The sequence below is a fragment of the Lissotriton vulgaris genome, chromosome 2_1 (assembly GCF_964263255.1).
Source record: "Lissotriton vulgaris chromosome 2_1, aLisVul1.2, whole genome shotgun sequence".
Classification (NCBI taxonomy): domain Eukaryota; kingdom Metazoa; phylum Chordata; class Amphibia; order Caudata; family Salamandridae; genus Lissotriton; species Lissotriton vulgaris.
Genome location: NC_141687.1, coordinates 655411006 through 655432922, shown reverse-complemented (window position 1 = coordinate 655432922; position 21917 = coordinate 655411006). Strand labels below are relative to the sequence as shown.

The 21917-nt window shown below is 40.5% G+C and overlaps 1 protein-coding gene across 1 annotated transcript in view; it reads left to right on the top strand.

Annotated features, from left to right (window-relative positions):
- Positions 1-21917, top strand: part of DCDC1 (doublecortin domain containing 1) — a 1639395-nt gene that overhangs the window by 1566136 nt on the left and 51342 nt on the right. Inside the window, exons 35-36 of the mRNA XM_086955816.1 lie at positions 6825-6961; positions 21279-21452. Coding sequence (XP_086811942.1) covers positions 6825-6961; positions 21279-21452 — 311 coding nt within the window. The remainder of the gene's footprint in view (positions 1-6824; positions 6962-21278; positions 21453-21917) is intronic.

Sequence of the window (21917 nt, the reverse complement as noted above, 5' to 3'; positions counted from 1 at the left end):
AGTCCACATTATCCAATTTCTTGTTAATACCAGCAATATTCCAGGAGAGGAAACATATCCCGCCTAGCCTGGGCACCTTGGCAGGAGTGAAATGGATAGAGCCAGATGGGACAGCCTCGGCTGGAAGGGTTGTATCAAGTGTTGGGGTGCTGTGAATTGACAGTGAAATTGAAGAGGTGAGCCAATCATTGTCTGAGAGGCTGGATAGTGGAGCAAACTGATTCTCATGAGCAAAAGAGATCGAAGGGTTGCTTTATGGTGCAGACTCACACCCAATAATGCTTCTGGCCTGCACAGGTTGAGGGAATGGGTGATAAAAGTAGCCAAGTGTTAAAGCAAGAATCTTGGTGTATCCAGAAAGGGAAGAGTCCCAGCGCTACAATAAGGCACCCACCACCCGTGGGCATCTAATGTTAATGACTAAACAGTCATCATGGAGTGACTTTGAGGTGTAGCCAACCCAACCAACTCTGCATGCCATAATGATGTCATGCATCAAGTCAGAATCCCATCCGGATTTAGACACAAGCCAGTAGGCTACTCAGCATTTAAAGAAAACCAATCTTCTGAACTGTCATTGCACAATGGGGTCGCACCTATGAGAACAATCACTTTACATGTGCATTTGGGAGGCAATTGTAAGCGATCAGAATGCAATGGGATGGAGGAGTGCTAGAATTTGCGTGTAGTGTATTTTCATTAGGGCAGGCACCCAGCGGGTTAGTGGCTTGATTTAAGGAAGGCGTATGTTAGATTAGATGGGCCAGCGCAGGACGGTTAGGAATTCTACCTCACAGCTGCATACTAGATCCAGTGGCAATGGAAGTGTGTTGGGATTTACGTGGTTGTGGCTCAAATGGGTGGGGCTGATAAAACATCTGGTGGTGATCACATGGGTCTTGTGCTTTGTGATATAGTTGTTTCAAATTAAAAAACATTCAATGTTCAAGTTATTTAAGTAGAGATTCAACCTTATCAAAAAAGGGTTCACAAACACTGTGAATGATACTACAGAAATTGTAATCAGGGGTGCTATTAGAAGTTATTAAGGTGGATGGCATGGCTACTTAACAGTAGCCAGTGCTTTAGCAGGTGGTTTGTTGCTCTTGCTTTTTATCTTTCTAGTTGTACCTTTATTGCATTTTCGTTGGAGGGGGGGGGCGATTTAGAGAGGTATCTGGCGGAGCAAACTATGATGGTGTCCTCAGCAGAGTTATGCGCAACACAGGGGTTTTCATCAAGGGCAGAACCCACCCGTTCAGTTTTCAAGTTGTCTTGAAGTGCCTCCCTCTGGTAATGGTAGTGATAGGGGGTGAAGTGAAACATTGAACCTTTTTTGGACCAGTTCAAGTTCCATGGAGATGTCACCCTTGTCACTGGATAATCAAGGGCTGATAAGGGAAGATGAGGCAGCTCCTTTGGGACTCATCAGAGGGGGCTAAAGGGGTGATGGCTTCTACCCAATAGTTTACAAATGAGTATAGTTGAGGAGAGCCAATATAAGCAAAGAGGGGCCTACCTTGGCAGGACTGCAAAATGACAGTGGACCGAGAGAGTGGGCCCAGTCCAGCCTTGTCCGGCTGCAGAAGGGTGCAGACAGGCCTGCTCTTGGCCTGGCCTTCTCTGCACGTGTTCACGCTGCGGGAGTCCAGTGGCGCTTTTACAGTGTCAGGAATCTGTGACCCCACCTTAACTCAGGGGGAATGCTGGGGGATGAAGTCCCACCCCAACAAGGCCCTCTTTGTAGGTAAGAATATTGGCAGTGTTGATGAGGGCAGAGAAACTGCTTGAATGAGCGACCGGTGCAACGAAGGTCTAGTAGCACTTTTACAGCATCAGGAGTCTGTGGCCCCTCCTTAACTGAAAGGGAATGCTGGGGGATGAAGTCCCACCGCAGAAAGTGATAGAGTCTGACCCTAGCAAGGGTCTCTTGCAGGTAAGAATGCGGGTGGTGTTGATGTGGGCAGAGAAACCACCAGAATGAGCGTCCCCAGTCTTGATACGAAGTAGTCACATGAAGATATGAAGAGGTCTTACCATGGTTTTGCATATATTCGTTAATTCCTAACTCTCTGATGATTCACAAAGAAAGTTTGGAGGTAGGGCATTTGGACACTTTTCACAATCAGATTAGTCCTATATTTGGACTTAATTTCAGACTTGTCAAGGATTTGAAACTCCCACTAGAAATGCTTCAGTTTTAAATTGATGGACACAACGGCTGTGTCCCTCAGCCACTGGAATAGCATGGCCACAGAGAATGTAATAAAGAAGTGCAGCACTCTTACAGATGCAGAAATGTAGTAGCAAAGCTAAACATTGCACACTGCATAGTGAACAGGAAAATTTCCGCTACTAGCCCTCCCCACTGCAGTCCCAAAACACCCACCTGCCTCCAACAAGGAAGAGTGTAGGCCATGCATGCCCCCTGCTAGGCGGTGGACAGAGTGTGGCATGTCCATCAAACAATAATTGTGCGCAGAGATGGGGGAAAATGAGGAACAGGTGTGTCGCAAGACTGGTGGATAGGTTGGGAAGAAATGAAGACAACAAGGATAGGAAAAACTTCCTGTGTGGGGGATGTCTATTATAAAGATATGTCTTTGAAATGCATACCCACTTCTCGGATGGCCTGAGCAGACATATTGAGTAGAGACTTAGCAATCACTGCATGTGGCAGAGAAAGGATGTGCCCTATGAGAGGATAATAAACACAGGATTGTAGAATGGAAAATTTTAAGGCTAAGCATATCGGAAATCTTGAGGCTTTGTATTCACCTTCAGGGCTCAGCATTCACCCATAAAGCTATGCATACTAGAAATCACAAGGCTTGACCTTCACCCGCATGGCTCAGCCTAATGGAAATCACAAGGCTTGGCATTCACCCACAAGGCTCATTGTATCAGTGATCTCAAGGCTTGGTGCTGACGCATCATGTTTCAGGGTGGAAAATAAGGAAAATATTCACAAACCACATTTTGTAGAATATAGTACTACTATAGAAGCACTACTCACATACAACAAAATGCTGTTTACAAATCTATGGCCAGATACCTCCCCTGTGCCTCTTTTATCTTTTCTGTGCAGGGATCTTAACCTTGGTGGTGGAAATCACAGCACATGCAAGTATTTGTTTTAGTAGTAAATGTGGGAGGAGCAAAAGGAGATGGCTAGAAAATAGGGAGTACTACTACTAAATGGGAAAGATTTTGGGAATTTAAAGAGTGGTTTTGATAGGGACCTATACATAAGCTGATACATCCACACATCCACAGGACAGTAAGACCTTGCTATTCACAAACTACTCTTCTAATGCTATTGCAGCGTTAAAGATGCCAAAATAAAAGTAAATGTTCTCCAGCCTGGATTTGGAGTAGGTAAAGCACCACACGTGTCCGTTCACAGATACAATAACGCATTCCCATAGTAAATAATGGAGGTAAGGAGTAAAATAACACCTCATAGAAACTAATGTTATAATAAATACATTACTTCAACATTTAAATTAAATAGGTGTGTGTGTGTGGGTGCGTATGTGTGTGTGTGTGGGTCGGTGGGTGTGTGTCAGCTGCGGTCGGCAGTAGGAGTTCCTGCAGGGTGGTGACATGGGGAGGGGAGCGGTGGGGTAGTAATGTATGGATTACAGATTTTAACAGGTAAGTAAACATATAAATAAATAAAACGAATTTCCTTGCGCGCACTGCATCGCATTTGGTGATGCAGTGCACGCAACTAAATTCGTTTTATTTATTTATATGTTTACTTACCTGTTAAACTCCATAATCCATACATTACTACCCCCTGCCCTGCCCCTCCCCCACCCCACGTCACCGCCCTGCAGGAACTCCTACTGCCGACCACGGCTGGTGTGTGTGTCTGTTATAATTATATATGATTAATTTTATTAACATGCAATAAACTTCACAATAATTTAATTACACTTTTAAACTTCTATTTACAAATGTGTTAAATTACATTTTATAAATATAATTTACACAAGTAAATAAATTATATATTACTGATGTGGCCAAATTGATGATTGAAGCTAATGTTGAAGCCCCAATTTTAGCTGCTGCGAAAGTCCCCATTTTAATGTTCCAAGATGACTGTTTAATCATTGCAAAGACCCCGAGTGGATTGCAAAAAGCTCTAGGTATTTTTGAAGATTTCTGCACCACCCGAGGCCTTGAAGTAAATGTTTTAAAATATAAATGTATGACTTTTAACCAGCACAAATCCTTTAAGGGCAATCTTTTTATGAATAAATTACCCTTGCAACAAGTAAAGGCATTTAGTTACCTGGGTGTTAATATTCAACACGATTTGCGATGGAACCAACAGGCCGAGTTGGCAACGCTAACACATCGCCAACTGGCTGGAGCATTGAGCTCTGAGCATGCTAAGTCACTAGCCAAACCAATTGTCCCTGCTCTTCGCGTTTATGACGCAAAGGTGGTTAGTTCAGCCCTTTAAGGCGCAGATTTGGGGATTTGAGAATTTAGGTAAAATGACTGCATCTGAAAATAAGTTCCTACGCAATCTTATTAACTTACCCCAGAGTACCCCTATGTGTCCTGTTTTTTTATGATTTAGGAATGAGGCCAATTGGATTTATTGCTAATTTGCGTCCAGTATTATACTGGAGGCGCCTGTGGACAACTCCTGAATTAAGGATATTTGCCACAGGACTTATGGATATAATTAAATGTGACTCTTTCCATAAAATCAAATGGCTATCTGGCGTTGGGCGGATTCTTGGAGAACTAGGAATGCAAGAGTTATGGGAGGATCTACTTTACGTTCCCTATAGAAGTGAGCAATGTATCCTCTGCAATGTTAAAGAGTACCCCCTGCAAGGCCCCTAGCATGGACGGGGTCCCATTTGACATATGCAGACAAAACACAACCTTCTGGGCCCTGCTGTTGACAAACTTCTTCTGCACCCTTGTTCATGTAGAAATCCAGAGTTCCTGGAAACAATTCCACCATTGTCCTGATATTCATGAAGGGCAACAGAGGAGATGCTCCTCTGTCAAAATCCTGGGTGGAATGATTCTCGAGAATCTGGAGGCATGGGGGAAGATAGGGCTTCCTTTCTGAAGTTCATTTTGAATTCTGACCGGGCGGGGGCATGGTGGAACAGTCTCTCAACCTGCTCCTGATCATGGGAAAGTACACCAAGGCCAAATGAGCCTCATTGCATCTTACCTTCATGGATCTGCCTAGTGCATTTGACCTCGTTGAAAGGGGCAGGTTGTGGGACCTAATGCATCTCTTTGCCATATAATGTTATATTTAAAGTCATCCTCTTCAATCCTACCACAAAAATATTGTTTACTTCTTTTTCATAACTTAAGAAATGGCTATTTCTGGAGGCACACTCACGACAGCTATCACAAAAAAGTCAAATTTAAGACACTTTATAGTATTTTTAAAGTATGGAAGGTCGTAAAGAAAATATTAGGAATAGGACCAATCTCATATTATACTCCAGTTTTGAATAATCCTATTCTTCCTCCAATAATTTTTAAGGACAACTGTGTAAACAAATGGTATAATCTAGGAATAACACAACTAGGGGATTTCTACTCCACTCAGGGAATTAAATCCTTTAATACATTGAAGGAAGAATTTGACTTAGATTGGTGGGACTTTTTCAAGTACCTCCAAATAAGGAATTTCTTAGTTTATAAATTTGGGGCAAGGATACCTGTTGAAAAATCTACAGTAGTAGAGATAATTATACACTCTAAGAAAGACTCAATAGGCGGGGTGTATGGGTCACTACTGGATACACTCTCGGACGATTTAGATAAAACTGCAATGAAGTGGCAAAGTAAACTTAATATCTCAAAGGAAGGATTTCTATATTCCTCTCAGTTAGCTCAAACCATTCTTATTTCCACCAAACTCCAAGCACAATTTTACAAAACCTGCTTCTTTCTGTACTATACGCCGGATAAGATTGCAAAATGGGGAACTGGGAAAGGGACTCGCTGCCCTAGATGTAATTTATTTAAAGCAGATTCTGTTCATATTTTTGCCTCTTGTCCAGTACTATTACCTCTAATACAAGAAATAGAGAGGTTCTTAAGCTCAGTTCTTTGCAGAAGTGTTACTTTGTCACATGAAGCAATAGTACTTGGGTTGGAAGATCCAGATAACCCTGAGAGTGGTCACTGTTTTATATTCATTGCTATGGCATTTCTGCAGCTATGCCTAGCCTCGGCCTGGCTTGACCCGCTAATACCCTCCTTTCAACCGTGGTTAGCCAGGCTTTTAGCTGTGTATAACATCGAGATAGCTATATATAAACGAAAAAAGGCAGATCGCGGCGTAAAAGAGGCATGAAAATTTGGACCGCTCTTACACAAAACTAATCAATATTGATGCTGTCATATATTTATGTTATTGTTTCTTATTTTCTGTAAATTCTATATAATGATTATGTACATATGTCAAAAACAATGTAAAGAATGTCTACCTGTCCAGGGGAGGTGGGGGGAACAAATATTCAAAAAATCCAATAAAAATATTAAAAAAAAAAAAAAAAGAAATGCACAATGACTAAAGGTGTACTCTTATTCATTATTCGAACTAATGAAAAATTATATAATCTAGTAATAATGCATTTAACTGATGGGAAGTCTGCGTGCAAAAAAACAGTATGCTACAATTCAAAATATCAGAATCCACTCTGGCTGGAATTAAGAAACGACCACTATGTATGTGAATAGGTATGAGCAGGATATCCACAGTCTCCAATTCTCTTTGAAAACATTAATGATTTTTAAAGGTAATTTCTCGTTTTACTTTTATTAAGGGCAACGGGTGAAAGCTCTCAAGCCAGCCAGCATGGTGCCAACAAAGAATCCAATACAGCCAGTGGTTGTAGAAGGTGGCTGGACTGAGAAAACTGCATACGAAATGAAACTTAGCGAAAATATACAGCACCTTGAGGTAAGGGTCAGCTCTTGAATTAGTTTGTCTACAGTCAAATATGTAAAAAATCCCACTGTATCCAAAAAGTATGACTAGTTCTTGAATACGTCACAGAGATACCCAATGACAACAATACCTGAAAAATGTCTGTGCATACACATTTTTTTTTATTTTAATCGGAGCTATCCATAAAGGTAAATTACACTTGTAAGTAGGTAGGATATATACATTTATTCATACACTTTTGAGTAAGTTCAGAACTTTTGGCTATTCCCTACTCACAAGTGTAAAGTTACTAAGAATTGTAGAATTACCTCTCCACTCTGAATCAGGGAACAGAGCCAAATTTATGAATGTAAGTCATGACTGCCAAAAGCTAGTAAGTCCAGCTCCACTCATGGGCAAACACTGACACTGTAACATCAGCACTAGAATGGCAATGTATAGGGAAAAGTAAAAAAAAGTTTATTAATCTTACATTGAACATCAATGTATATGAATGTTATATATTAATTTTAAATACAGAACAACATACAGAGGTGCTACAGCTTTCCTAACTTATTTTTCATTTAAAATGTAATTGTTTTCAATAGATTAAATCAAATTCAAATAATTGTTTTGATATTACATTTTTTAAACATCTTCAGTAAAACAAACGTGTTTATATATGTTTTAAAACAGATTAAACACATTACATATTAATTAATCAAAAACAATTTATTATATGTTAATAATAAATAACATTACATTAAACATTAAATTAGAAAAGGTCATTAAAGAATTTATTTTAAATTAACATTAATTACTATGGGGGCTTTATTTTAAGCACCTACCTCCATTATTTTCTCTGGGAGCTGTTCCAGAACACTAAGGGCCCAAATTCGAATTGTTCTTGTTACTGGCATCTTTCTCTTCTTTACATTTAAGCCATTCACCTTGCTTTTTTAATTTTTTATCTTCCGCTACCCATACAATATTTCCACTTTCTTGCTCTTCCACTCTCCTAGCAGTCTTCCCCTTCCTATTCCACACCTTTATTGGTTTAATTGCAAGCTGCTTACTGCAAGATACCTAACACACTTTTCCCTGCCATTTAAACTTAATGCAATGGTTCTTCCCCTCTTGGCTATCTACATTCTTGTAAAGAATCTTGCTCAATAAAAGGGCAAGAGCAGATATGCGCACTAGCTTGATGACACCAAACGGCCTAGAGCCAAGCTTTGATCCATGGCTTTTATTCTACAGAAGCATCTTGTGCTTGAAAAGTGTTGGTTTGTAGAATCTGGTCAGATTCTTGATGAAAGCATAATGGGATTCTTTTGATGGACCCCAGTACATTGGGGAGGATAGTGTTTGGAAGTGCATAGTGTAAGAAACAGCCCATGTGTCTAATTGCTGAACTACATGTCATTGTAAAGAGAACTGATTAACTCTTAGTGCACATTTTGCTATGTTTTGCAAATATTTTAGTTTGCCAAAAAGCAGTTTATTGTTCCTCTGCTAAAGGCCTTGAATGTTATCCAAGTGCGTTCTGCTCTCATGTATTTGCAGTTGCTTCCTAACGACCATGTACTATATACTGTTACCTGTTTTTTCGAGCCGCATTGAGGTCTAGACTTTCTAGGCCCGAATGATTTGCATTGCTGCTAATGAGAAGTTTTTATTTTGTCTTATTGATGTTTGATAATCTACTTTTATTTATTTAAATTTTACACATTTGTCTTTATATGTATGCATAGCATACATATAAAGTCAAAGCGAGAGAGGGATGCGACTAGCGCAACCTAATGCGGGCACACATAGGTCCTTTGACCTATTTGCCTGTAAAAAGGGGGGGGAGAGGGGAGAGTCAAGGAGAGGAGATGCTGGGCTCAGGGGAGGGGGGAGGGAAAAACAGTAACAATGATTTTTTTTTTCAATATATGATTTAACACATTGTCATTTGTCTAGAATATACGGTATGCCTATATACTGGTTGATGATTTTAAAAAGAATTGGTCTAATTAGTTACATTCTCCAACAACTTTTGCAACGTGGTGTAAGATAGCAACAATTAATGTATGTGGTCTCTACGACATGAATAAGAGGATGAAAGTGGGGCATATCTAAAAACCCTGCATTTAGATTTAATTTGTCTGCAAGAGACACATATAGAAGGGAGTAAGGCTTATCTTGTGGAGCAATTAGGATTCACTGTTCTTGCAAGTACTAAACAGGGTACCAGGACTAGAGGGGTAACAATTTTGGGAAAAGGTAGGGACGTGATTATTGGGAGAAAGAAGGAAGATAAATGGGGCAGATGGGTGATCGTGGAAATAAAATTTAGGGGTCAGACAATAACTATCGTCTCAGTCTATGGATCCACAGAAGATGACCCAGATGTGTTCCAATTCTTAGATATGGAGTTAGCTCAGTGGCCCGAGCCTATAGTGTGCTGTGGGGATTTTAATATACACGACCCAGAGAGTTCATTCACACAGCCTGGGGGGTCATATCGGGGAAGGAAGAAGAAGGTGTATAATGCACTAGCTGCTATGGTGTCTCACAATGCCTTGGCTGATCCAAGGATAAAGCTACACCCATATTTTGATGGGAGTACTTTTTACTCAGCACCGCACAAAGTAATGGTTAGATTGGATTACTTCTTAACGTCTACCACCTTATTCCCTGGCTTACATATAGAAAAATTCCCACGGGTTATATCGGACCATAGTCCGCTGATTTGTATGCTTAAAATTACTCAAACACAAAGAACACCCTGGTCTTTCGAGAGAGCTTTATTAAAAGATGCTACATATAGGGAGCATATGATTCCATGGATACAATACTTCTGGGAAATCAATAGAGATACAGCATCCCCAGGGGTGATCTGGGACACCTTTAAGGCTGGAGTAAGGGGAGAAACTATGAGTTTTGTTTTGGCAAGGCAGAAGAGGGAAAGGGATAAGAGAGAACAGATAGAAAAAGAGTTACTAAGAGAGGAAGATAACTTGAGTAGGGCAATTGTACGAAAGCTACCACTGGAAGAACATTTATTTAAAATCCTAGCATTGAAAGTCGAAGCTGTTGAAGGATTGGCCAGGAAAGCAGCAGATAATTATTTAACGAAAAAGGAAAGAATATACGAATATAGCGAGAGAATAGGGCAAGTATTAGCAATAAGAACTAGGCAGAAAACAGCAGCAGCAACAATAAAAGAGATAAGGGATGGACAGGGGAATGTGGTTATAGATCCTAATTTAATAGGGGAAGTCTTTAGAAGGTTTTACTCAGATCTATATACCCTGGAGGATATAGCAAGTCTGGTAAATATTGAAAATTATTTGTTGAATATTTTACCACCGATATTGCCCGAAGAAGATCGTGAGATAATGGAGGGCCCTTTCCAGCTGGAAGAACTAGAGTCTGCCATCGGAAGTCTGCTAGTAGGGAAAGCAGCAGGACCAGACCAAATACCAATCGAATTCTACCAAATATTTAGGGATGTGCTACTTGCAGATATGTTTTATACATTGTCGCAAGCACAACTAGGGGAATCTACTCCAGAATCCTGGAGCGAAGCTGATATTATCGTTATTTTAAAAAAAGGTAAACCACCAGAAGCACCAGGGTCCTATAGACCAATAACACTGATGACCTCAGATGTAAAAAATATACTCTAAAATTCTGGCAAAAAGATTGGCAAAAAATATTGAGCAATTGGTAACCCCCACCCAGCACAGGTTTATACCCGGTAAAGGGACAACCAAACACGTTAGGACTGTAGTTACCATCTTCGATGCTACAGGTGTCTTAGGAGACCCTGTTGCAGCGCTTTTTCTTGACGCTGAGAAGGCGTTTGACAGGGTCTCCTGGGATTATCAGTGGTATGTTATGAAGTGGTGCGGGATAGGGGAAAAGTTTATAAAAGCTATACAGGCCTTATATATCCCCCCTACTGCTAGAATTTGAGTTAATGGAGGGCTCTCAGCTGCAGTAAACATTGCTAGGAGGACCAGGCAAGGGTGTCCTTCCTCGCCCCTTCTTTTCGCGCTATATTTGGAGCCGTTATTGCGGCATGTTAAATCTAATGTGGATATACCACCAATAAGAGTAAATAATTGTATAGTGAAGACCCTAGCATACGCAGATGACGTAGCAATCTTAACATCGAACCCTACTTTAGCTATAAAAGAGGTAGAAGCAGAGGCCCTGATGTTTGGGCAGATATCTGGGTATAGTTTGAACAGAGCCAAAACGCAGATTATAAAGAACACACATGCTAGGTGCGATGATAACAGAGTGGTTAGCTAGGCAGTATATTTGGGGGTCTCATTATCGGCTGACTTGAGAGCAGTAGTCGAGAGTAATATGGCTCCATTAATTTTGAAGGTAAAGAGTGACTATGAGAGAATGAACAATCTTCATCTTTCCCTGATGGGATGCACTAACGTAATAAAAATGTTGATTCTGCCCAAATTTCTTTATTTTTTTAGAACTATTCCCTTGGTTTTTGAAGTTAAATGGTTTAATTTGTTAGAGAATGTATTGAATAGATTTATTTGGGCACATGGGAAGACCCGGCGTGCATATCGCTATATGTCTCTTCCAAGAGAGAGCGGGGGTGGGGGGCCCCAGATTTTAGAATGTACCAAATGGCAGCAGCATTACAGTACATGCAGGGACTAATTGGGGGTGGCGGACTCGAGCAAAGAGTTACGACCATGTCCACGGAAGTGTATTCAGCAGTGTTGGGGGTCAAGACAGAAAATTGTTTAATAAATCGTGTAGAGTTTCGGTACTACAAAAGGACTAGATTTAAGACCGTAGAAGTAGCAGTTAAGATATGGAATGCTTTTTTAAAAAAGACGAACCTAGGAAGATATAATAGATATATCAGGCTATATAAGAACAAATCCTTCCCGGCGGAAGTCTTTGCTGATTTAATAATGGCTGGATGGGCACAAAAAGGGATAATACAGATTAGGGACTTAATGGACGAAGAGGGGATTGTCCAATTTGAAGATCTAACCCGAAAATAAGGTATTGGAACTAGGGATTTTTTAAAATTTCTACAGATAAGGAGCTTTCTCAGCAATAAGCGGGGTGGAGCAGCGGGCTTCAGCCGCAATGAAATACTCGTGAAAATAGTACCAGGAGGGGATTGCACAATAAGATCTTTTTATGCAAGTCTTGCAAAAGGGAAGGTGGATGACATGAATAAATTTAGTAACAAATGGGTTGAAAAACTGGGGGGGGGGGGGAGCCTGAAAGTTTTGCTAAATCACTTGACCTGGGTCGTACCATCTTATGCTCGGGTCCCCTCCAATCTCAACACTACAAGACTCTGTTTACGCTGTACCACACACCGGCTAAAATAGCTAAATGGGGAGGTTCGACTGGCACCACCTGTCCTCGCTGTCCTTGCTGTAGAGGCAGATATTGTCCATATGTTTGCTACCTGCCCCCAGCTACACACCATGATTAAAAATATAGAAGATTTTATGGGTAGCACTTTAAGAATATGAGTACAATTGACACCGCTGTTAATATTGCTGGGGAGGGATATGGGGGAAGATTACACCTATAAAGAATTTACGTTTATTGCTACCCCAGTATTAAGGCTGACAATAGCAAGAGCATGGCTGGATAAGACCCCCCCAGTAATGCAAACTTGGCTTCAAACCTATTAGGCATGTATAATTTGGAAAAGGCAATATATTCACGTAAGGGGAAAAGGGAAAGAAAGTTAGGACTAAAAATCTGGGAGCCAATTGCGAAATGGAAAGAGACTATGGCAATATAGCAACTTATTTGTTTTGAAATGTTTTAGGAAATATAGATATCTGTAAACCACAAGCCTAGGTGGATATTGTGTAAATGTATTTTATAATTTCCCTTTTTTTGCATAATAGGAGTAGTCTCATCAAACCAGATGTGGTTAATTATAAATTCAAAATTATTTGACAAATGTATAATATATGTATAATATATGTGATAAAATGTGTAATGTAAGGAAAAAAATAAAAACAATAAAAAAATAATAATAATTTTACACATTTGTTTTATATTTGCACTGTAGCATTTGCTGTGTTATCTTGTTCTTTTATGGTCGTTTTTACATACCGAAGAAAGATTTCATGATGATGACTAGGTGGGGTGGGTTGGCTTGATGGTCTTTATTCATCACCTATTTCTATATGCAAAAGTTTGACAATGTGCTAGTCCAATCTAAATTTCAAACTTTCTAGGGTAGTGAATCACAAAGGTTTTTTTTCTGATTTAGAGTTTAGTGGCTGCAAAATGGATGGGCCAACCACTCTGGTTTGAGTCGGATAGACAGTCATGTAGCCAATGGCCATGCCCCAGCTGGCTCCACTATCACAAAGCCTAGATCTTTGGCCAAACAAAGTTGGGGCTGTTACTATCAGTAAGACCATCTGCCCCATATACGGCTAATGGTATTTGTTTTCTGTTTGGGATCACCATTAAAAGATTGGCAGTCCCAAACAGGAAGAAAAAATGACACAAGACAGTGTAAGAAAACCTCCATTGTGTCAGTTTCATTAGTATTTTATTTGTCAAAACCCTACTCATACTTCACGAACAAAAAACAAAAAAGGTTTGCGTGTGTCTGCATGCAACTTTGGAGCCACTCAGCAATGCTTTAGTTCCTTCAGAGGAGCTGCTAGGGCAGAAGCTCCTCTGAAGGTATGAGCACGTCTGCAGTTTCATCAGAGACTCACAAATATGATGGGAAGTAGCCTGGCCAGGGTGGCTATACTCTGCCAACCTGATGGACAGCGATCGCCTGCCAAACTTTAAATTCTGTGTGCTTTGCTCCTAACTAGGGACTTGTGTCAAGTCATTTTGCATTCCCAAATCCTGCAGTTTGCAAAATTCCAGGCTTTGCAACTGCCTAAAGTCAAGTAGATGGGTACAAAGTGCACATCGCGAACCAGAAATTCCTTTGCATCTCACAAAATTATCTATGCAACTGTGAATTTGAAAGAAGAGATGGTGTGAAAAAAGTATCACCCTCCTCTTTGAAGTGCAATGGTAAGTATCAATGTCTTGCCTCTGCAATTGCAGTTGTAAACCATTGATAGAATACTGACCTGTCAAGACAGGTTGAGGCATTTGCAAAGTGGAAGCTCTCCATAACAGACATCTTTCAGTTTGTGAATACCAGCTACAGACCTTGAGGGGAGCAGACACTGGCTCAGGTGATCACTCAATGCTCCACCCAAAGTCTTTCACTGAATGCCAACTTTCCTTTCTGAAAGTAACCTCTCTCCCTTTGAGATACATCCTCTTCCCTTTAAAAACAAATGTGGACTTTCAATCATTGGCAATGCTGGAATGGAGACCTGCTGTCAATCGCAGGCCGTCACCTCTGCATTTACAGTCATTTGCAGGGGGTTGAAAAAGCTATCATTAATCAAAGTATTAATAAATATTAATACATATTATTGTGTCAGGCGTTTTTGGAACTCCCTTTGAAGTTGTATTTTTTAATGAAATGGATGCGTATGTGTTGTCCTGGCCCTCTATGCAGGTCATCCCCAAACGTTTTATGTTCACCCCTCATTTTTGTTTGCCTTAGAACTCTGTGTCCTTTACCACTGCTAAACAGTGCTGAAGTGCTTTTGCTTCCTCCCCTAAACATGGACAAATTGGCTTATATCCAGTTGGGGCATTTCATTTACTCATAAGCCCCTAATTGATTTGTACTACATGTACCCCGTTGCTGTAAAATATATATAGCAGCACTTATTGTGCCACCCACTTAAGCAGCTTTTCAAAACATGTCTGAGGCCTGCCATTGCAGCCTGTGTACAGTTTTAAACTGCAAATTCGACTTAGCAAAATAACCCATTCTGCAGCCCTGAACCATCTTTTCTAATACATATATGTCACCCCTAAGTTGGCACTGGACAGTTCGAGGGCAGAGCGAGGTGCTTCGAAAATGTTCAACATGTCTTGGCAGTGAAAAATCCTTACATTGTTTTATTCCAATTGTAAGGACTACCTCTCCCATAGAATAAGATTAGATTATCCTATTCATTTTAATAAGTGCTAACGTTTGATTGGGGACAGGTAGAAATGTCATGTTTGGTCTAAAAAGAATTGTAATTTAAAATCCTGTTTGGAGGGGTTAGGCCCTTGTTTGCAGCTAGAATAGGCCATTACATATGTTAATCAAAAAGATTGTTCTAGCTGTTTATTTAAACTGTCATATACTTCAGCAAATCATGACCAATTAATTATTTTCTTGGCCCTTGTATTTATTAACTTTGATTCGTTTACACTTTTGATAGAATCACATTGTCATTTTTGTCAAAGAAATTGGGAGGGCACAATCATTTGTTTGGCTATAGACTCAAACATTTTCATTGTCTCAAATCAAAAAAAGTTATAACAGACTTTTAAAAAAACAACAATGAACTAACTCAAGAAAGGTAAATTGGACAAGTTAAAAGACAATACATGTATATAATTTCTCACAAACTAGACCAGTCGTCTGTTTACATAATAAAGCAGCAGTTGCCATAATTCCTTTCATCAAAGATAATTCTGTTATACTGCTGATAACTCTTGGGAGTTATTGCCTCAATTCGAAAGGTTGAAAATTCATAACAATTCTCCTAGATGATCCTATTCATACAGTTGTGTTCACCAAGTGATTGAGCCGTGCCAACGTCTTTCATACCCCATTATCATTATTGGGGTTCTTCTCAGGACAATGATTGGATATATTCTTATTCATGCTAAAACTCTGCAGATAGTCATTGTGAGATGATTCGTACAAATGTCTGATGAATAGTAGATGTTTAATTGGAAGGTATCATGAATTCTTGATTTTTCAAAACGTTTTGCTCTGTGGCATTTCTGAAGCCCTTACTGCACTCAGGAGTTCTTGGCTTGAGGGGCAAAAACTTTTACAAAGTTGGCATTTTCTAGTCCTAGCTATTTGGTGCCTGCAGTCTGTGTCTTGGGTCAAATGACTGTGAACAGTTGGCAGCTGGCATTGGTATATTCCTCCCACATAGTAAGACAAAACGAGACTAGATGTCGTCAGAATAGGCCATCCTGCCAAGATGGGAGGGGCATAGTTGTTTTCTGCCCCACTTACATTTCAAATGAGCTGCCTCTGTACACTCACAAAGAAGTTCACACCAGTGGTTCATCACCCTAGACCTGTTGGAGCCTGGGCAGGGAGGTGGAAAATTCCAGAACCATCTGTGAGGGTGGTGGAAACTCTAGAAGTGTCTTCCACTTCAAAGCTTGCACCAGGTTTAAAATTAGGAACCTCAGAGACACTCTTCAGTGCACTCCTGGACATTTGGACATTACAGAAGAAGGACCTCCTTGTTTCCCAGAGGACTGCCCTGCTGCTTTAGGCATGCCTTGTTCCCAAAAGGACTGCCCTGCTGCTTGAGGCCTGCCTTGTTCTTAATAGAACCACCTGCACTGCTTTCACTAGAGAAGCAGAGGACCAAAAATAAAGGAGGGTCCGCTGGGGCAAAGATACAAGATTAGTTAATAATTAAGGAAGCAGGAGTGAGCGATAATGGAAGATTATCTTTAGTCGACACTGAGGTAGAGGTTGGAACCCAAGCGACACTCAAGGATATAGTTGTCATACCCATTAAAACTAGATTAGCCCTTGAAGTTTTATCCTATCCCTGCTTGTACACTGACCATGTAGGTACACTGGAGAGTATAGGGCCTCAGTCAAGCACGGGGAGTGGGTTAGTGGGCTCAAATAGTGACCTTAAAGTGCCGGCCTGGAATACGTCTGGCCTTGCGGCCAAATTAGATTTACCAGAGTGGGGAGTTTTTGTCGACTCCCACGGGATCTGCCTTTTCCAGGACACTTGGGACATAAATCCTGTCCATAAAGTGGGGTTTGCCACATATTTTGAGCCAGCTGTTAAGGGCCCTAAAGGCAGACCATCTGTGTATCTGGGTGGGAACTTACCTTGGATTTGCAGTGAAAAGAGTTGACACCAACTGCCCGATCTAATAACATCTATTCTCGGCCAGTGCGGTATGGTGGGACATCCCAGACCTTGGATTATTTGATAAACCTCTTGAATTCTCTTTCGGGTGATATGCTTTTTTTAATCTATATTTACAACAACAAGGGGCTCCAATTAAGTCAACAAGGAACCTCGGGGAACTAACTTTTTTTCAAACAACAGCGGTCCCATGCATTCATTAATAAAAGGAACAATAAACATAGACAAAATCAGTTCTATATTCCGAGTGACATGTCCAGCCGGACAGAGGTCTTCAAGTTTACTCAATAAACAATTCAATTCAGACAGAATACCTTCAACTGATCACCAGTGTGGTACACAAGCCTGTGCCCAATACTAACGGATCTAATACAGAAGGGAGGTTTACAGACAAAGAAGGGCTTTTAAGGCTGATTTTTCTGTACAACTGTATCTATTACACAGAAAACGTTTGTCTGCCCAAACAGCCCTTCTTTGTCTGTAAACCTACCTTCTGTATTAAATCCGTTAGTGTTGGGCACAGGCTTGTGTACCACACTGGTGATCAGTTGAAGGTATTCTGTCTGAATTGAATTGTTTATTGAGTAAACTTGAAGACCTCTGTCCAGCTGGACCTGTCACTCGGAATATAGAACTGATTCTGTCTATATTTAGTGTTCCTTTTATTAATGAAGGCATGGGACCGCTGTTGTTTGAAAAAAAATGCTTTTTTTAATCGGCGGAGATTTCAACTGCCATTATGAACCCCTTAATGGCATTGTGCCACCTATTACTACTGACGAAAATGCAATCTGGTTAGTTCCACCTCCAAACATATACTCGGTAAAGGGATGGTCCCCACTCGTATTACAGATGATTTCTCTCACCCTTTCTTTCTCTATAAGGGCCTGTAATGGGCACTTCCTGAGTGATAATCCGGGGCAATCAACATACAGAGGATTAGGCCACACCTCAGTAAGTGATTATTTTTTAATTAGTATAGAACTGTGGCATAAAGTTCTAGATTTTAGTGTCGTGCAGCGCACGGAAAGTAACCACAGCCCTCTGATCACTTTGTTGGATTTTTGTTTGAATGATGCAGAACAAGGTTTTGAAAGCCCCCTAGAAGTGATATCAGAGTAGTTGTAGGAGGGAGGCGTATTCGATGGGCCACTATTAAACAATCTATAGAAAATACGGCAAAAATGTATAAGAGTATAATCCCATTTATAGAAAAAGCAAGTATTGTCTCAGAAAACCCTTCTAATAGAGGTGTTGGCGAGGATCTGGGAGAAATACACCAGGAATTAGTTGGAACACTGGCGGACTTCTTTTATAACTCAAGGCCTACCAAGCTTAAATCTTTGGGTGATAGAAATCTCTGGTTTAATAGGGGGTGTAGGTTAGCGAAGCCTACCTTGCTTTCAGCTCTCAAATAGGGCAATCGGTTATGTATTGAGGGAGCAAGACTTGCTTATGAAAACATTATTTTTAAAGCAAAATCGGAGTGGGAAGTAGAAAGATGGCAGGCTATTAAGTCTACCCTAGACATAAAGGATGCGAGGGCCTTCTGGAACCTAGTTCATACAGGGAAACCAGAGGGCAAGACTATTACCAACCCAAATATCTGTGAGGAAGCATGGCACTCATACTTTAAATAATTGTATTCAAACTCGTTAATCGAGGCAAGTAAACTTCCAGTATGTCTTTTAACCCCAGACCCCACATGGTGTATACCACCTTGTACAGCAGTGGAGGTGCAAATGGCCGTAACTAAGCTCCAATTGAATAAAGAGCCAGGCCTAGACAGGATCCCTGGTGATCTCTACAGATATGAACAGGTGGTGTGGGTACCCTACCTTCTACTATTATTTAATACAATTCTACAGGGCTTGCCAGCGCCCTGCACGTGGGTGGGGGCGGAGATTATCCCCATCTACAAAAAGGGGTCTCCTATGGAGCCGACAAATTATAGGCCTATTAGCCTCATTGATGTGCCCCAGAAAATTTACGCAAGGGTTTTATTACAACGACTGCAGGTTTGGATTAGCGATAAAGATATTCTGACCTCCTTACATGCTGGATTTAGGGCCAGAACGTCAACAATAGACCAGCTGTTTAGGCTCCAGTTACTCCACTGGAAGCATGTTGTTCTGGACTATACCTAATTTTCGTGGACCTGAAATCAGCATTTGATATGGTGGACCGTAACCAACTATGGAGTATATTGCTGGCTATGGGGGTTCCACCATACCTATGCTTTCAGTTTAAACGACTTCACGAAGGGACGTTCGCAAGAGTAAGGTATGGCAGGAATGGTCAACTGACGGCCCCGTTTCCTGTTGTGAAGGGGGTTAGACAGGGTTGTGTGCTTGCCCCGACCCTCTTTTCCCCCTTCCTAAATGGGCTGATAAAAGACCTTCTTGCTATCAAGGACACAGACTCTCCAAAACTGGCTTCTCGAAGATTTCCCGCACCTATGTTTGCGGATGACACTCTGCTGCTCTCAAAGTAATCTATGGGCATACAGTGGGTGCTAAATGAATTCAGCCAGTTTTGTAAAAAAAGGAACCTTGTAGTTAACATCAATAAAACTAAACATATGGTCTTTAATGCTAATTGCCCCCATCCGATGATGGAGGGTAGACCCCTGGAAAGGGTACCCATTTTTGACTATCTGGGTCTTTCACTGAGTGATAAAATGGGGTGGGGCCCCCAAAAGGCCAAAGCCAACAAAAAATTAACACAGGCAGTGGTGGGAATTTTAAAAGTCCAGAAAAACTGTGTTTTAAAAACTATAAGCTCACCACTCAAAATATATAAAGTCCAAGCTAGGTCAGCTTCCCAATATGGGGTGGAATTGTGGGGGCACAGTCCATCAAATGCTCTCACAATAACTGAAAATAATTTCATTAGGCAAATTATGACTCTGCCAGGAAACCCACCATTAGTGCCGCTAAGGATGGTCCTAAATATTCTTCCAATCGCTGATGCCATTGCTTCTCGGAGGTTGTGGAGTATCCTTGAGCTGGTTAGCAATAGGGAAGAATTAAAAGCGGTAATGGTATCACTAGGGGCAGGCAGCATCCCTTGGTATTTGTAAGGCACTCTCTTAGTGTAATTGGCATGGAGAACCTTTGGATTAATCTAGAGGTATGCTGTCCAGCCATCTCTAAGAAAACTCTGGCAAATACGATAAAAGAGTATAATCTAATGAAAGTTTATCGGTCAGTAAATACTTTGAGCCTTATGTATGGGTTCTTGGACTTTAAGACTTATTATGAATTTGAACAGGTGATAGATTCTATAAACCCCACATTAGTGAAAAAGCTGTTCCTTCAATTTAGATATGGAACTCTCCCGCTACATGCAATCACAATTAGGTGGGCGGGAGTCTCCAATCGTCTTTGTCCTGAATGCCTCACAGGGGAGGAAACTGTAGTTCATGTTAAGCTCTTCTGTGCGGCATATAAAAGAATTAGACAGAAATGGATTGTCCAATTTTGTAAGAATCTGGGTATTAGGAATCACCTTGTCTTTTTTAGGATCTTAAAGACAGATACTGACGTGGCTGCTACAGCAAAGTATCTGTTCTCTATGTGGACAATTCATAGGAATCTGCTAAATAAAGCTTAGAATTCTACCATCAGTAAAAAGGTCAATTCGTGGAGCTTTTATTTTAGTTTGGGTGGAGGTGATCTTGTGATATGCATCTTGGGATCAGTAGATTAGAGGGATATTTTTACTATTTTTATATATCTGTATATTTAACTTAAACCTTTTTATAGTGTGTTTTAAATTTATTCCCACAACGATGATTTTTAAAGACTGACACTATTTTATTAGAAACAAATATAATGTATACTATTATCTTACATTTGCAATTACCTTGGAATCTGCAATTGTTGTAAAATGAATGTGCTTTTATGGTTATATCCATCTGCAATAAAGTCTCTGAACTGATCTGAACTGAAGATTTCTTCAGTTAAAACTTTTTTTGCAAGTACGTTCTCCGGAGCAAAGCTCAGGAGCTTGCAGGCAAGTGTAAAACATTCTTGATTTGCTTGATTTTTTTTCTCGAACTAATGTTTTAAAATGTTTTGTAACCTTCCTTAACTTAGAGAAACGTTCAAAGACACAAATAATCTTTCAAGAACTTTTCAGAGTGAAATATTTGCAATGCCACATACCATGGAGTCAAACTTAAACCTCAAGAATTATCCCCAAAAGAGTTGAATTCTGCACACTCTCTACCAGCGACACAAAGGATAATGAAAAAAACAGTATCCTTGTGCTACATCGGTATATAATATTCTGAAAATAGTAATTTTCTTTCTTTGCATTTCTTTCAGAACCACCTGACAGAAGTTGAGTCACAACTCAAGACTCATCCACAGCATCAAGAAATGAAAACAACTGATGCAAAAGCACTATACAGCCAGCCAACAACTAGACGAGTGGTCGTGTATGCTAATGGCGGCAAAGCAGATCAAGGAATCTATGCCTGGGGCCAAACTCTGGATGAGGTACGAGAACATAGGCATTCCATGATAAAAATTGATTGCCTGGTTCAAATTCTTTCCATAGCTTATTTTCCAACAAAACTTGTGACATTTCAAAACCAGATGTAAATTCAGTTGGGGGCATGAGTCTTTAAAATTGTTGATCTGACATTAATATTGAAAAATCTCACTTGAAGATACATAAGGCAGAGAGCGTGCTGTCAGGCTAGTTGCATATCCAAGGGTGCCAAGTTGCACGTGTCTGAGGATGTTGTGAATCACTTTTGCTTTATTTATTATAAAGCAGTGTGTGCATGGGGCAGTCAGATGCCCTGCTGAGCTTAACTCGTTTGTCCTTCCATCTCATCTCTCTGATGCTTAGGGTTCCCATGCTATGCCGTGATTTGCTCGGCTGAGCTCACAGTGGGAACCAGTGCTTGAGGTCTTCATTCTATGTAACATTGATCACATATTGCTTTTGTATACTTT